The sequence below is a fragment of the Odontomachus brunneus genome, unplaced genomic scaffold (assembly GCF_010583005.1).
Source record: "Odontomachus brunneus isolate Ranch 3 - 2012 unplaced genomic scaffold, Obru_v1 Obru_scaffold_079, whole genome shotgun sequence".
NCBI lineage: Eukaryota > Metazoa > Arthropoda > Insecta > Hymenoptera > Formicidae > Odontomachus > Odontomachus brunneus.
This window is the reverse complement of record NW_022639529.1, coordinates 1,229,337-1,244,344: the sequence shown is the minus strand read 5'-3', so window position 1 is coordinate 1,244,344 and position 15,008 is coordinate 1,229,337. Positions and strand designations below refer to the sequence as shown.

The 15,008-nt window shown below is 31.9% G+C and overlaps 1 protein-coding gene across 1 annotated transcript in view; it reads left to right on the top strand.

Moving 5' to 3' along the window:
- The window catches only part of LOC116847548 (organic cation transporter protein-like), a 90,177-nt gene extending 80,240 nt beyond the window's left edge, over positions 1-9,937 (top strand). The window contains exons 7-11 of the mRNA XM_032822644.1: positions 2,317-2,600; positions 3,832-3,964; positions 4,325-4,637; positions 6,620-6,804; positions 8,952-9,937. Of these exons, the coding sequence (XP_032678535.1) occupies positions 2,317-2,600; positions 3,832-3,964; positions 4,325-4,637; positions 6,620-6,804; positions 8,952-9,113 (1,077 nt within the window). The 3' untranslated portion in view covers positions 9,114-9,937. The remainder of the gene's footprint in view (positions 1-2,316; positions 2,601-3,831; positions 3,965-4,324; positions 4,638-6,619; positions 6,805-8,951) is intronic.
- Positions 9,938-15,008: the final 5,071 nt, after the last annotated feature.

The following is a 15,008-nucleotide window of genomic DNA, read 5'->3' as shown; positions in this document are numbered from 1 at the left end:
TTCTTTCGCCCGAAAGTATTCAGAAAATGAACGAACGCGCGACGCAGCGTATAATTTAGAATTATTTCTTCTGCATCTTATTTATTTACCACGTGTTTATTTATTTAATTGTTTTTTTTTGCGAAAATTATTAGTGAACCGCAATAATTAAGTTTGATCAATAATTAAGGTAGCCGCTCGGCGCAGTAATTTTCCACAGTCGCGGCATCAAGAGAGAGTCGTACATAAATTTATAATTTATTGAATAAAGAATTACTTTTCTATAAGTTTATTTAGCTATCTAAATAATAAATTTTAATTTGATGCAAAGTTGAAATGAATATATGCAATATTATAAGTACGGAAATATTATATTTAAAACATTTTTCTTATTAAAATACTTTATATGTCAGTTGATTTAACAGAGATGCACAAATAATATATATATTTCGAATAATAATATGAATTAAGAACTTTTCGTCTCTCCAATTGTACTTTTAAAACAAAATATGGTCAATAATTCTAAAGTTTTAGTATGTCTGTATATTATATTTTAATATTATAGTAATTTTTCATTAAAACTCTTAATATATAGAGCGTTCAACGTAATGGTATCTACTATTTTTTATCAGTTACAATGATCGGGCAGGAAAAAATTTTAGATGCAATTAAGTAGTTTTCAAACGACAATTGAATGCAATAATAAAAATTTTTTAAATATTCTTTTTCGTACAAAAAAAATTAAGGCTATTTATATTTTTTTTAATCGGATCATATCTTTTTTTTTTCGTAGTAACAAGGATTAAAACATAAAATTAATAGTACCTCATAATAAAATAATAGTAACTCATAATGTTATTTTTACTAATATATAACAGAAAATGCAGATAGAAAATAAGATAATATTTGGAATATAATGTAATAAATAAAATTAGGTGCTTACAGGATATATTCGAAATGTAGTTTATTTTTTGGATCGCAAAAATCCGCTCTTTGTAATAGAATCTTATATGCCGTATCAATCAGAATATTTCGATTTATATTTCTGTATGCTTGCATTATATGTTTTTGAAATTCTTTATTATTATTATTTTACTATACTTTCTTTTGCTGTGAAATAGCAATAAAAATAATTTTATGAGTTACTATGGAATTTATTTTGATTTTTTTTAACAATATTCTATTTACGAATAAAAAAGATTGAGTTTTATTTAAAAAAGTGAAGATGACTTTGACTTTTCTACGAAAAAAAATGTTTTTGAAATGTTTTGTTTTGTTGCATTTTATTGCCGTTTAGAAACTGATTAATTGCATTTAGAAGTTTATTCTGTTCGATTATTGTAACTGCTAAAAATATGGTGGATACCATTACAGAAAACACATCCTGTAGAAATAGTCTAAATATTAAATATAGTTTATTAATATAAACTTAATTTTAAATACAGAAATAATTAAAGAAAATAAAACGCGCTATCTGCAAAGAGTGTATATAAAAAGTATCAACTTTAGTTGCAAACATCAGCTTGTAGAAGATCAAACTTTTTCTAATTTAGCAAACAATTTTATAATATTTCCAATATATTTCATATGTCTCATAAGTTTCAATAACATATTTATAACAAATTTATTTGATGAGACAACTAGCTTAAAGGTTCCTGTTTAATTAGTCGAAAAATAGGTAGTCTTTACGAATTTTTTTAAAATAAATGAATATAGATAGCAATAAAAGGATTTACCATATTATTTGTCATTGTTTTAAGTTTAAAGAGATTATAAAAGGAAATAAAATTCTGTCTATACAGATTTTTATGCTGAGCACGGTGTCGCCAGATGCCTTTAACTGATGGATAACATATATAATAATCTAAAACAAATATAACTTATATAATAATCTAAAATAAATGAGACCAGAAAATTTAAAAATTGCATTAAATTTGCTGGAAAATGAAATTTTTTGGAAAATTAAAAAAATAATATTTTTCCTGGAACATTAAAAAAGAAAGAGAGATGAAAAACGACTAACTTCGAACTTTGAAGTTCTGTCATTTTATTAAATTGACTTTCTGCATATAACAAAGATTTATCCTCCAGCAAATTTAATACAATTTTTAAATTTTCTCTTTCTATTTGTTTAAGATTATTATGAGCTAAATAATATAATGTCACCAGTTAGAGCCGTCTAATAACATCGTGTTCAGCATAAAAACCTGAACAACGAAGTTTAAACAAAAATTAAATAAAAATTAAATAAAAATTAAATAACTTCTTTTAAATAAAAAATAATTTGTTTATACTTAAAATAATGATAAATAATATAACAAATATTGACCTATATTGATATCTTTATTTATTTTTTTGAAGAAAATTGTCAAAAACCTATTTTTTGGCTATCTAAACCAGAACCTTCCCTTAACGTATGCTTTATTCTCAGGAATGGAGATGGCGGGTGTGAAGAATCGAGTTTTCGGTAGTACTATTATCTCCTGTATGTTTGCCGTGGGTGAGATCCTGTTGGGACTAATCGCGGGGTGGCTAAAATCCTGGCGGGCGTTACTCAGGATCGTGTACGGGCCGGCGCTGCTCGCCATTTTCTTGCCTCTGCTCATCCCGGAATCGGTCAGGTAACTCTTCTTGTAGCGTGCGCGTCGCTCACGCATCGGCATGACATCATTCTTGTCCGATTAGCGAGATTTAATCGGCGGACATTATCGATTAGATTCTACGTGACGTACATGCTCGAGATCTCGTAATCCGCACGATCAATCGTGCGTCAGATTAAGAGATTGAGAGTGGAGGAATGCGTGTTTACGACTTGTTGCATTGCGGCGTTTTTATTGTAATTCTGCTTCTTTTACTGATTTCCTGTTTAAAACATTTGATATAGTTAAATAAGAAAATATCTATGTATTTAAATTGTGTTTTTGGTTCATAAGATTATTTATTTGAAATGTAAATTATCTAACAATTTTATCTTTCTCAATCTTATTTATTTATTGTTTAATTATTTATTGTATAATTTATATGTTATTTTTAAATCAACATCTATTTGACGGTTTTAATAAAAGCGTAATTAACGCGTAGTAGATTATGTTAACAATAAATATACTCTAGCAAAGTTATGCATATTTCATAATAAAAGGAACGACAGCCAGTTCTCCCAATATTACATGGACGAAAATAGAAAAGCCCTGAAATGATAAAGAGAAATGATACCCTAAATTAAATATATGTCTAGTTAGTGTAGCTATATACATATATGTGGTTATCGCAATTAACAATAATATACAATTGAACTTATTTTGTCTTTAATAAATTCATATATAAACCGTTTAAAAAAGTAAAAAATATTTTATTTCTTGATAAAAGTATATTTTCAAACGATTTAAAACATTTAAATAGATTATTTTATAACATACAGTGTTTATATAAATATATAAAAATATTTTTTAATTAAATTATACAAAGATTCATATTAACATCAAACCATAACTTGTTAACTGAATCATTAACTGAATACAGATAATTCAGTAAAATTATATAGAATATGTATTCAGATAAATATTTAATCGTTAAAGTAAAATGTACGGTAACAAATGAAAGAATTTAGTAACTTTTTTATATCAGCTGAAATGTGAGATTCGATAGAAATTATGAGTTCAGATAAAGTCATATAGTACTTCAATGAAATTTAGATATATTTCCATCAATCCTTATGTCCTTTAGACATTTTAAGAGTGTAGGGATACGATTTTTTAATGGAGATTTTTGTGCGAACTTTACGTTGCGTAGGTATAATACCTTTTATACTTCTTTTTACTTTTATCCCTGAAAAATGATGTAACTATCTTCAAGGTGGCTACTGTCAAAGGGTAAGAACGACCAAGTGGAGAAAATCTATTACAAAATGGCACGAATGAACGGCCTGCAAGTGACGGACGAAGCTGTCAGAGAATTTAAGGAGCTAAATGTCATTAAACCTCAAACGGTATGCCATATGTCTATCTTCTTATCTTTACTTACAAATATGTATTCATTTATGATGTCAGAACTTGTCTTTTTGAAGATTCATACTTACTATTATTTTAATGGTAAGAGGACGAATAATTACATTTCCCATTATATACAGAATTCGTGTATAATATCAGTTGTAATAGATATACACTTCCAAATCCATTTCCCTTTGATTGAATACTCGTGAAGATTGATCGTATTTGTAATAATTATTTCACGAGAACAGATTAACGACATTTTCGATTATTCATCTGATTTGAGATGGATTTGAGACACAAATCGATGAAAAAGCTCGCACATGATGCGACTGTAAAACGCGCGTGATTTCTTCCAGAAAAACGAGCTGGTGATGTCGGAGGAGAGGAAGCCAATCGTGCAAGTTCTACATAGCTCGGTCATACTCATCCGCTTGCTGGCCTGCTCGTTCTGCTGGCTCACGAACACGTTCGTTTATTACGGATTGTCATTGAATTCCGTGGCATTCGCTGGAGATAAGTACACCAATTTCGTGCTCGTCGCCTTGGTCGAGATACCGGCGTACTTCCTCACCTGGCTGCTGACTGATCACATCGGCCGTAAGCCAACGCTCTCTGGCTCGTTCCTGCTGAGCGGGGTATTCTGCCTCGCGATTCAGTTCATACCGAAAGGTAAAAAAAAAAGAAGAACGAGGAAGGAAAAAACAAACGAATTTCTCAGACAGCGATGGATCGCGAGAAGGCTATTAAAGTTGCGATCTGGCGATATGGAAAGCGGGGATTTGAATCGGATTAGATCGATCACTTGTAATCACAGCGATTTCATATCTCGGCAGCCAATAAAGACGACAATCATGACGTTTGTAATGATCGAGATGCGAGATACCTAACGTACACGAATTCGTGTCAGATAACTCTTAATCATAAATCGAGTTCCAATTTCGGGTCAAACTTGGTTTATTAGTGTATTGAAAAAATATATATTATAATGAAAACACGAAAAATATATTTTTCATCTTCTTTAATTTTTTTAAAGTTATTTCTTAAAATTAAAAATTCATAAATATTATTAATATTAAAAAAAAAAATCTAGAATATCATTTGCTTTATCGATTATTTAGATTTATAAGATTGTTATTGTGCTCTATGTATACCATTATTCTATATAGACAACAATTAGTGAATCACATGGACATTATTAACATAAAATTGGGTATCGTAAAATCTGTTATAGGGATGTGAAGGACAATTTGTCCTTGATTTGGACTTATACGCATAAAGATTCTAAATTATTTTCAATTTAGTATTTTTTACTTTTTTTATATTTAGAATCTTTCTAATCTCTTTTAAGTTAGAATTAATTAATTTAAAGCCTAATTATTTTACTTTAAAATTATAAGGTTTAGTGCTTATATTGATATTAATAGTTCCTCTTAATATTCAGTCGACAAATTTATATGAATATAACAATTTATATGACAAATTTATATGAATGAATGAAAGTTATTCTAACTTTAAATAATCTGTATAATTAGGACTGTTAGCTAATACTGAGCGGTAGACTAGACTTAATCGTTGGAGTGTCACGACTAGTCACACGTTACATTCGAAAAGTGCCGAGCAGCGCAACGCGTTTTTACTGTTTCATGTCTATTGTTTTAGTTTTTCATTCACTTCTCATAAAAGAGTCGCAATAAAGGTCATGGTAGAGCTTGGCTTTAGTAAAACCTTTTCAAGTTATAACACTGACGGTGCGCTACGGTAGAATCCAAGCGCACTTTCAGTGCGTACTTCCGGAGCGCATTTTCGCCTACTGCGGCGATAGGTTGGCACTTTTGAAGTAATTGTGATCAGTCAGCAGCCAGCTAAGGCCGGTGTACTCCAATGGTTAATCACAAAGCAATTAGATTACTAGTATTTTTTGATGGTAGACACTCATTTTTGGATATCAACGTAAAACTGCCACAGTGACAGATTATTGCTGTCAAACACGTTTCCGGAAAGTTCAACAATCGGCTTAGTATTTTAGATTGTCCCGGTATTGGTATTCATCCGTGCACATAAAAAAATTGTTATTATTTTTAAAACAATTTAAAAGTCTTTCATATTTTTTATGTGTCGATAATACATTTTTACATTTCAACTTTCGATTAATTATATAATTTGTTCATTAAATATTGTGTATTTTTACAAAAATTTGCTAATTTTATTTAATTAAAAATTTAGTTTGACATATACTACGTGATTAGATATTCAACGTTTATTTTAAAATCTGCAATCGGTTGCAAAGAAATCATGTTTGGCATCGTTATTAGCTTAGTTGCGATCTTGAACGCGCGTCCGCGATTCAGGATCCTAAGAACAGGAAATTAAATGATGTTAAAATGAAAAAATGATCGAGTTATGATTGAAAAGTGAATTTGATGTAATTGCCTCGTCATTTAGACATCATTTTGACATCATCGTGATTTTTTGTTCTACCTGAGATAGAAGAAGATTATCTCAATCATGCTTGTACAGTCAGTCACAATAATTAGTTGTCTGAGAAGTCGTGATTTCTGAAAAATATCCCATCCGGCCGCGGTTTCCTCCAATTACATCGTTTGTAATTAGTGTTGCGGCACGAATTCAGAGATTGATTAACGCTGTTTCAGGTGGATCGAGTTATGCGCCTTTACTTTTATACATGGCCGGAAAATTATGCATCACTATAGCGTTCGCCACTATCTACATTTACACGACGGAACTCTTTCCGACGACGATGAGGCATTCGCTACTGGGCATTTGCAGTATGACTGGCCGCATTGGATCAATCTTATCGCCGCAGACGCCCCTTTTGGTGAGTCAACAGTGGAATGCGTCGCATCGTGGTAAATACGTGTGGATAGTGGATCGCACGAATGTGTTTTCCCAATTGCGCCTCGATAACGTCGTCACGCAAATCCACAAAAATTATGCCAATCGACACTCCTCTTATTAATTGCGCGAGTAAGATCGTGGAATAGAAACGAGAACGGTTTTTACCAGCTCCTTGCGGAAAACATTTATCGGCTTGATATCTTTTTACTTCTTCGCGAAGTAATTTTTCGCAAAACCTCGAAGCTTCGCAGAAAACCCGCAGGCTTATTCTGTAATTCTTTCAATTCATATTATAAGTTACACACACACACTTCTATTTTTCTCCAAAATATTAGAAGCATACAAAATAAAAAAAAAGTTATCCCGGAAAGTTATAATAATGAATTTAGCATAATAAGGCGATGTATTGACATCATTATTTATTGTTGTTGTTATTTTTAGGAATATTGTCTCATGCTTTGTCTAATATTTCGAGAAAATTGTATTAAAGAAGATTGTCTCAATATTTAGATATTGAGAGATTATAACCCGGGAAAAAATTCATATTTATAAGATTTTAACTATGTCTAGGTATAGCTTCCGGAATGGAGCCGTGTCTTGAATCAGCGATGTGCCGACGTTTCGCAAACGTTCTAAGATTTTAACTATATATACAGGGTATCCCATTTTAAAAGATGCACCCTGATAATTCTTCAGTCAAGCATATTCAGCAAAAATGTTTCACACAAAAATTATATGGTTTGATAAAGGACATAAGAAGTACCATTGATTTGACTTTGCGCGGCGCCGCCAACGTCAAGTCGAGGTCAATTTTGTTTTTTTAAGTAGAAACAAATATTTTTTACTATGGAATTTTATTCTACGTAAAGAAACAAACAACTTTTGTTTGAAAACATTTTTTATATGACCTCTATTTTCTAAGATATTTACGGAAATGTCTACAAAATTATTGTTTTCAATAATTTTTTACTTGAATTCTATACCGAAAAACTTTACCGAAAAATAGCAAGAAATAAAATTTGTTTATTTTTTCTCGTAGAACTCTGAGAATTTTTTCATAATTTTTTAATTAACTTTTTATTACTTCAAGAAAATACAAGAAAATGCAGTACTAAAAAGTTAATTAAAAAATTCTGAAAAAATTTCCAGAGCTCTATGAGAAGAAAATAGAAAAATTTTGTCTCTTACTATTTTTCGGTAAAATTCATAAAATTCGAATAAGAAATTATTGAATCCAATAATTTTGTAGATATTTCTGTAAATATCTTAGAAAATAGAGGTCGTGTAAAAAATATTTCCAAACAAAAGTTGTTTGTTTCTTTACGTAAAATAAAGTCCCGTAATAAAAAAATATATTTTTTATTTAAAAAAACAAAATTGACCTCGATCTGACGTTGGCGGCGCCGCGCAAGGTCAAATCAATGGTATCTTCTTATGTCCTCCATCGAACCATATAACTTTTATCTGAAACATTTTTGTCTGTCGCTCTTAGTTTTCGAAATATTCGGCTGGATAAATTAAAATGTATATCCACATTAAAAATAATGCTGTTATGAAGATACAATTGGAGTAAATAATTATGTTTATGGTAGCTCATGACATTAACATCTAATTAAATCAAATTGTTTTCCTTTTTTTATTCAACAGTATTTGTTTTATACATGGACATATAGTTACATGTAATATAGTTACATGTAAGGTTACATATATGGATAGAATTATATATCGTATATAATTATATATAATTATATGTATTTTTATATTTTATATATTTATTATATATATTATTTTTTATATATATTTTTATATATATGATTATGTATGAACTTTTTTTTTTACGGGAACTTTTCAGGAAATCGTCCCATTTCTCAAATTCGTCCCACTTCGTGATATTTTTTATGTCTTAGGACAACGCATGTCACTACTTTCATGAGTGTTATGGGATAATGCACATTTTATTAACAAAGTAGTGACGCAAAAGTTTATAGAATAGGCTTACTGAGCTTTTCTTTTTTTTTTTCGTCAAGTTCTTGCAATCGCCGCCGAGAGAATTTCATTGCGCCGAAAGCGATTCACCGTGACTGTCTCGGATATCTCTCTAATTGCACATGTCTCGTTTGCGTCCAGGCGCAAATAATGCCCGCGCTGCCGCTCATCCTCTTCGGTGCTATGGGCATGATCGCGGGCGTCCTGTCTCTGATTTTCCCGGAAACTCTGGGGACGAAACTTCCGGACACCGTGTGGGAGGCGGAAAACATCGGCAAAGTGCAACTCAAACAGGACTCGTAAGATAGCCGGCCTTAGGAGCCGTAGGACGCCGACGAGCGCAAACGCTAAGACGAAGCGTTAAGTCTTTCCACGACGGAAGAAGGGCGATAGCTTTTAAAAGTTTACCGATGACGCGCGCCCGCCTCCCGAGTAGTATTACTGCTTCGATCTTTGTTTGGTCAACGCTTGTTTCAATAGTAACTAAACAGTAAAACTAGTCAGTTTCTAAGTAATCAGTTACTTTTTAAATTGCTAATACGATGTAATTCAATTATTTTTCGATCCCATTCAATAGCTGCTTTTAACAGAAATTTGATAAACAATTATTGTTAACCGTAGAATTTTAAATAAGAATGGCTGCTGAAGAGGGCTAGAAAATTATCGAAATATTTATAATAGAAAATAATAATAATAGAAATAATTATATAATAGAAAAATTGAAAATTATACTAAAAATTATATTTTATGCATAACTAATCGCAGGAACATTAAATGTAAATATTACTTACAATTATCGTATAAAAAGAGCGTATCTTTGTTGTGACAGTTCTTTTTATATATTTATATATTCTTTCATATCTTCGTGTTTGACACTTTTTACGATCACTCTTTGTATTACACTTCGTATAGTATAATTTATATAGTATTCGTAGCTATACTTATATATTCTTTCATATCTCTGTGTTTTGACGCTTATTATAATAGCTATTCGTAAAGACAAAAAACTAATAAAACTGTAATCCTGACCTTCACATTGCCTCTAACTCCATTGCAATGTATTGAAATGTATTGAACGTCTAAAAAATATATGCCGAAATATTATACGTAGGTGAATCAAATATAAACCGGACTTTTTTTGCAGTTAAGGAAATCACGTTACCGGACTTTTAGGGATTGAAGGTAGGAATATGTGAAGGCGGTAACCATTCTGGTCCTCTATACAGAGCCTTTTATCTGGTCAGTAGCACAATGTCTGAACAAGAGATACCATCGTCCGTTGCGCAATGGGTTATTATTAGGTTTCTAATTAACGAGGTAGTCAAACCTCGATTTGAAATTTTGACTAGACTACATGCACAGTTCGGGGAAAAAACGCTTTCACGGGTTCAAGTATTGGACTGGCACAAAACATTTGGAAGCGGCTACGCGAGAAACAGTTGAAAATGAGAGCCATAATCGTAAGGTGACTAGACGTCCCGATTTTTCACCTTTTGTTCCGAATTTTTTCGAGTGCTATTCGGGATACCAAATTGTCATCATTTTCAATGATTGTCAAATAATTTTCGGATCTTTTTACCGCCCTTCCTCCGCCTCTCGCTTCACACATTTATGAAATGTCTCGAATTCAGGGCTGGGAAATCTGATCACCTTACATAATCGCCGCCTTCGGATGACAACATTAGAGCGGTTCGTGATCTCATCGATGGTGATGAAAGAAGAACCGTCAATGCGGTATGTTACTGCCAACTCTTATACAGCGTTAAAGCTGTCCACTGAAACAAGAGAAGGACGTCGCCAACCCGCGACGTCCTTCTTCTCCCACGACAACGCGAGGTCTCATACGACTGCTTTAACTTGTGATAAGTTGCGTGAAATGTATTGAATGCCCTTCGAACATCCTCCTTTCACTGCAAATCCGAGTGTGTATTCTTAAACGCATAAGCGTGTAATTGGCTGAAACTCTTCTCACACATCTTTTGTGGTTTTAAATCACGTCATTTAACACGTTTGTTGATGTACAAATTAGAATTTTATATATTTGAGCGTGTTAAATGACGCGACTTGAGACAGTAAGAAATATATATAAAAAGAGATTTAACTAGTTACGCACTTATATGTTTAAAAGAACACATTCGGATTTATTAGAGAACAAAGAACTCACAAATAAATATAAATTTAATAATAGGAAAAAAAGGCTAATATGAATACAAGCACAGTAGTTATAGTGCTATAGTACTGAAATTGGTAAAACCTTCCTTATATTAGGATATAAGTAATTTATTTTACAAAGAATATATAAATGATCAAACGTTCGGTTCATCCATGAACTCTCTTCAGTGATATATACATAAAAATCTCAAGGTACAGAACCACGAAATTCAATCGATAGTACTCAGACTTGGTGAGCAGGAAAAACGATATTATTTTAATATTATGGTCGACAAAAGCGTTAAATGTCAATATCCATCCCGTTACTCGTAGAAGCAAATATTAAGGCGGTCGTATGTCTAACAAAATATAAAAAGAATCTGTAAAAACTAAAATGAAACAAATTAAATAGAAAAGATTTTAAATTACCTGGAACAGATTGTAGGCTCAACCAAAAGTAAGAAACGATATTGTCGACGATAATATTATCAGTCTCAGGAATACGAATAATGAAATAATTTATATAGCGTCGATGTAAGTAATCCGATGTAAAATTCGGATTTGCAGTCACATTTGCATGTACAGTTCAGACTTCACTATATGACTACCATATGTTTGGGCCACTCAAGGAAGTGTTAGAAGGGCAAAGATTTAACGACGACGCAGGTGTGGATGAGTTCGTGCGCAATTGGCTTATGACGCTTTTATCTTCCTTCTTCGAAGAAGGCACAAAAAAGCTTTCGATCCGATAGAAAAAATTCCGTTTCCGTTAAAAGAGATTATATAGAAAAATAATTGTATTTTTTAATAATTTTATATTGCTTCAATAAATTAGAAAAAAGTCTGGTTTATATTTGATTCATTCACGTATTTTCTGTTTAAATAGACAAGTCAGCTATTATTTATTAATCAGTGTTTGTTCTGATTAGTGTCTGGCTAATTTTTGTCTAGGAAGTAAGGATTAAGATACTGCGAGTTTCAATTGAACATAAACTAACTATTATCTGCTAACCAGTTTGTACTAATTCATGACTAATTTTTTCGTCTAAGTAATATTATAAGTTTTGAGTGTTCTAGCTATTTTTACATATATTCTATATATTCTAGCTACTAATTTGCACTGATTAGCTTTTTTGATTAGTTTTGATGCAGAAAATACTGTTTTAACCGCACTATTTATTAAGAATTGGAATTACCTATATACTGACTAATAATCAGCCAGTTTTATCTCGATACGATTTTCGCATTTGTTTGATAGTTACAGTTTAGTAAAGCTTAGTCGTTGCTTTTCCCGGAAAGTTTTCTACTCGGGCTATTGGCGACGTCAGCAGACTATCGGGATAGAAACATGTTTTGACGAAACTCAATGCCCGAAATGTGATGCAGTATAATTGATATTGGACAGTGTCCACTGTTCGATATAAATGCTGCGTCTTACCGCGCGTGGTATTACGATCACGAAAGTATTGCGCCTACAGCAATGCGCTCACAGATTTTATCATGTTTCCGCTATTTGAATAAATATACGACGTATCCTTCAATTGTTTATCTTCCGCGCAAACGGCCGCCACTGTCGCCGTCGTTGTCGCCGCTATCGTCTCATTTGTCTTTCTTCCTGCGTTTAGCTGCACGGAAGAAGGATTATAATACCTTCCAGTGAAGTTGCGCGATATCTCGAAGTCCGCCGAGGTCTCTGCGGCGTTCATGCGCGCGGGCGTCGTCGTGCGCGTAACATGCAAGTTATTTAACCGTGTTTAACCCGTGTTTAATCTGTTCTGTGCTGTTAGGGTCACCGGCGAGTCGCGCTGGACCTTCCTTCAGGTCATTTAATATCTTCCCTCATTAAGGGAAACGACGGTCGACAAAACGATACGCTTGAAAAGAGATTAGCGATTTCGTGGATCAAATTAGCGTATGTTCTTAAACATTGTACTCTTAAACACGTTGTGTGTGGATTTAGTGCAAAAGCACATGAGTACCGAAAATCTTACTAGTTAGATTCTTGTATCACCAATCTCTTATTGAGCGGCTCGCGTGTTCAGCCGAATGTAATTATTGTGGGTTATCGCTGACGCATACTCGCGAACGGAAAGTTTTGTGAAATTAATCCCTTGATCTGTGTGGCGAAAATGAGACTTGCCGCCAGTGTGTGAAAAAAAGTTTCTTCCTACATTTCCGCTACGATTTTAGTATTAAGGTTTTCAAGGTCGCTGAATCCGAATATGATATCAGAATTTCAAAATTTCAATATGGCTGATTAAAATATAAAAATCCAATTATTTTTCCAATTTTTAATCCGCCATATTGGATCAACCATTTTGAATTTTGAGATTCTGATATTATATTCTGATTCAGAGGCCTCAAAAACTGTAAGATACCAAACTTCATATAAATCGCAAAAAGATAAATTGGTTTATTTAAAGATGTACGTACAGGGTAAGTTTTTAAATTGAGACAAAATATCTGGAAAAATATTGTACGAAAAAATGTTCCAAATAAATATTTTCGAAAGGGCAATACTATCCCGTAAAAGTTAGCTGCCTTCCGCCTCTCTGGGGGTAACTTTGAAATCTTAAATGGGAACTCTTACTTTTTATTGCAGATTCGGATTCTTCGTCTAAAAACACCCTTATGAAAAAATACTTTTAGTGGCTATTAGAACTATAGCACTAATGCTATTTTCGTTATAGTGACACTATTGGTGTCACTATTAGTGACACTGTTAGTGGTAATAGTTCTAGTAGTTACTTTTAAAACAATGGGTTAAGTTCACTCTTTTTCATTAAAAAGACATTTTTTCAAATGTTTTGGAAAAACGTTTTTAAAATATTTATTAAACGTTTACATGAACATTTATAAATATAATAAAAATATAAATATTTTTTTCTTTTCTTAAATTTTCCACTTTATTGTTTCACACGCTACTTAATTCAATTTAAATTGTACTTCGAAAATTTGCTTACGAAAATGCTGAGATTCGAACCTGAGACTTCTGTTTGCTTCTTGAGTCGTTCACCTTACTCACTGCGCCACTGTCACTTTCACCGAGAGACACTTTATATTGTATACATATCATATATCCATGTACGAATGATTTATTAAAAAGAAAAGAATAGATCTTTTTAAACGTAAAAAGAACGTTTGAAAAAAATAAGTATTAAATCAATACTAAAATATTTAAATATTATTTTAAATGTTTAATAAATGTTACATAAACGTTTAATAAATATTAAATAAATATTATTTTTACAATAAACTGTGCAATGTAATATCAATAAAAAATAAATATTTAAGAAACGTTTAAAAAATATTGTCTGCTGATTGGGTAGAAAAGTAATTGTCATAGAAAATAAATTTTTGTACAGGAAAAATAATATTTAATAACTTTATAAACATATTCCTGTAATAATGAATTATCTTTCATAGTTTTTCTATAATAATAATAAAGTTTACATATTTATACACATCAGCTCATCAAGTGTCACTTATAATACTCGTATTACCACTACTGGCATTTGTAGTGTCACTTCTGACATTACTGGTGCCACTAATAGTATCACTGCTAATACTAGTAGTGTCACTATCAGCACTAATAGTGTTACAATTAATACAATTAATATCACTACTAAAGTCACTAACAGTGTCACTATTAATATTAATATGTCACTATCAGCATTAATAGTATAACTAACAGTGTCACTATTAGCACTAATAGTGTCACCATTAACACTAATAGTGACACTACTAGCACTGCTAGTGAAATTATTAGTGACACTATTACCATTAATAGTATTTTTTTGTAAGGGCACGTAAATTTTGTCTGAAACATTTTTTTCGATTTCTGATAGGTGACGCTGCATTTGGCGAAAATTGGCTAATCATTTTTGTTACTGGATCAATAAAAATATCGAAGTTGAAAGTCATCAGTTCGAGTATTTATTGAATTGAATGATGAGAGGTAAGGGGATTCACTGAAAACAAGCACCCAGGAGGGTGTTCGAAAACTCTATCGGGGGCACTCGCTGCGTTGAAGTGAGAAAGATACAG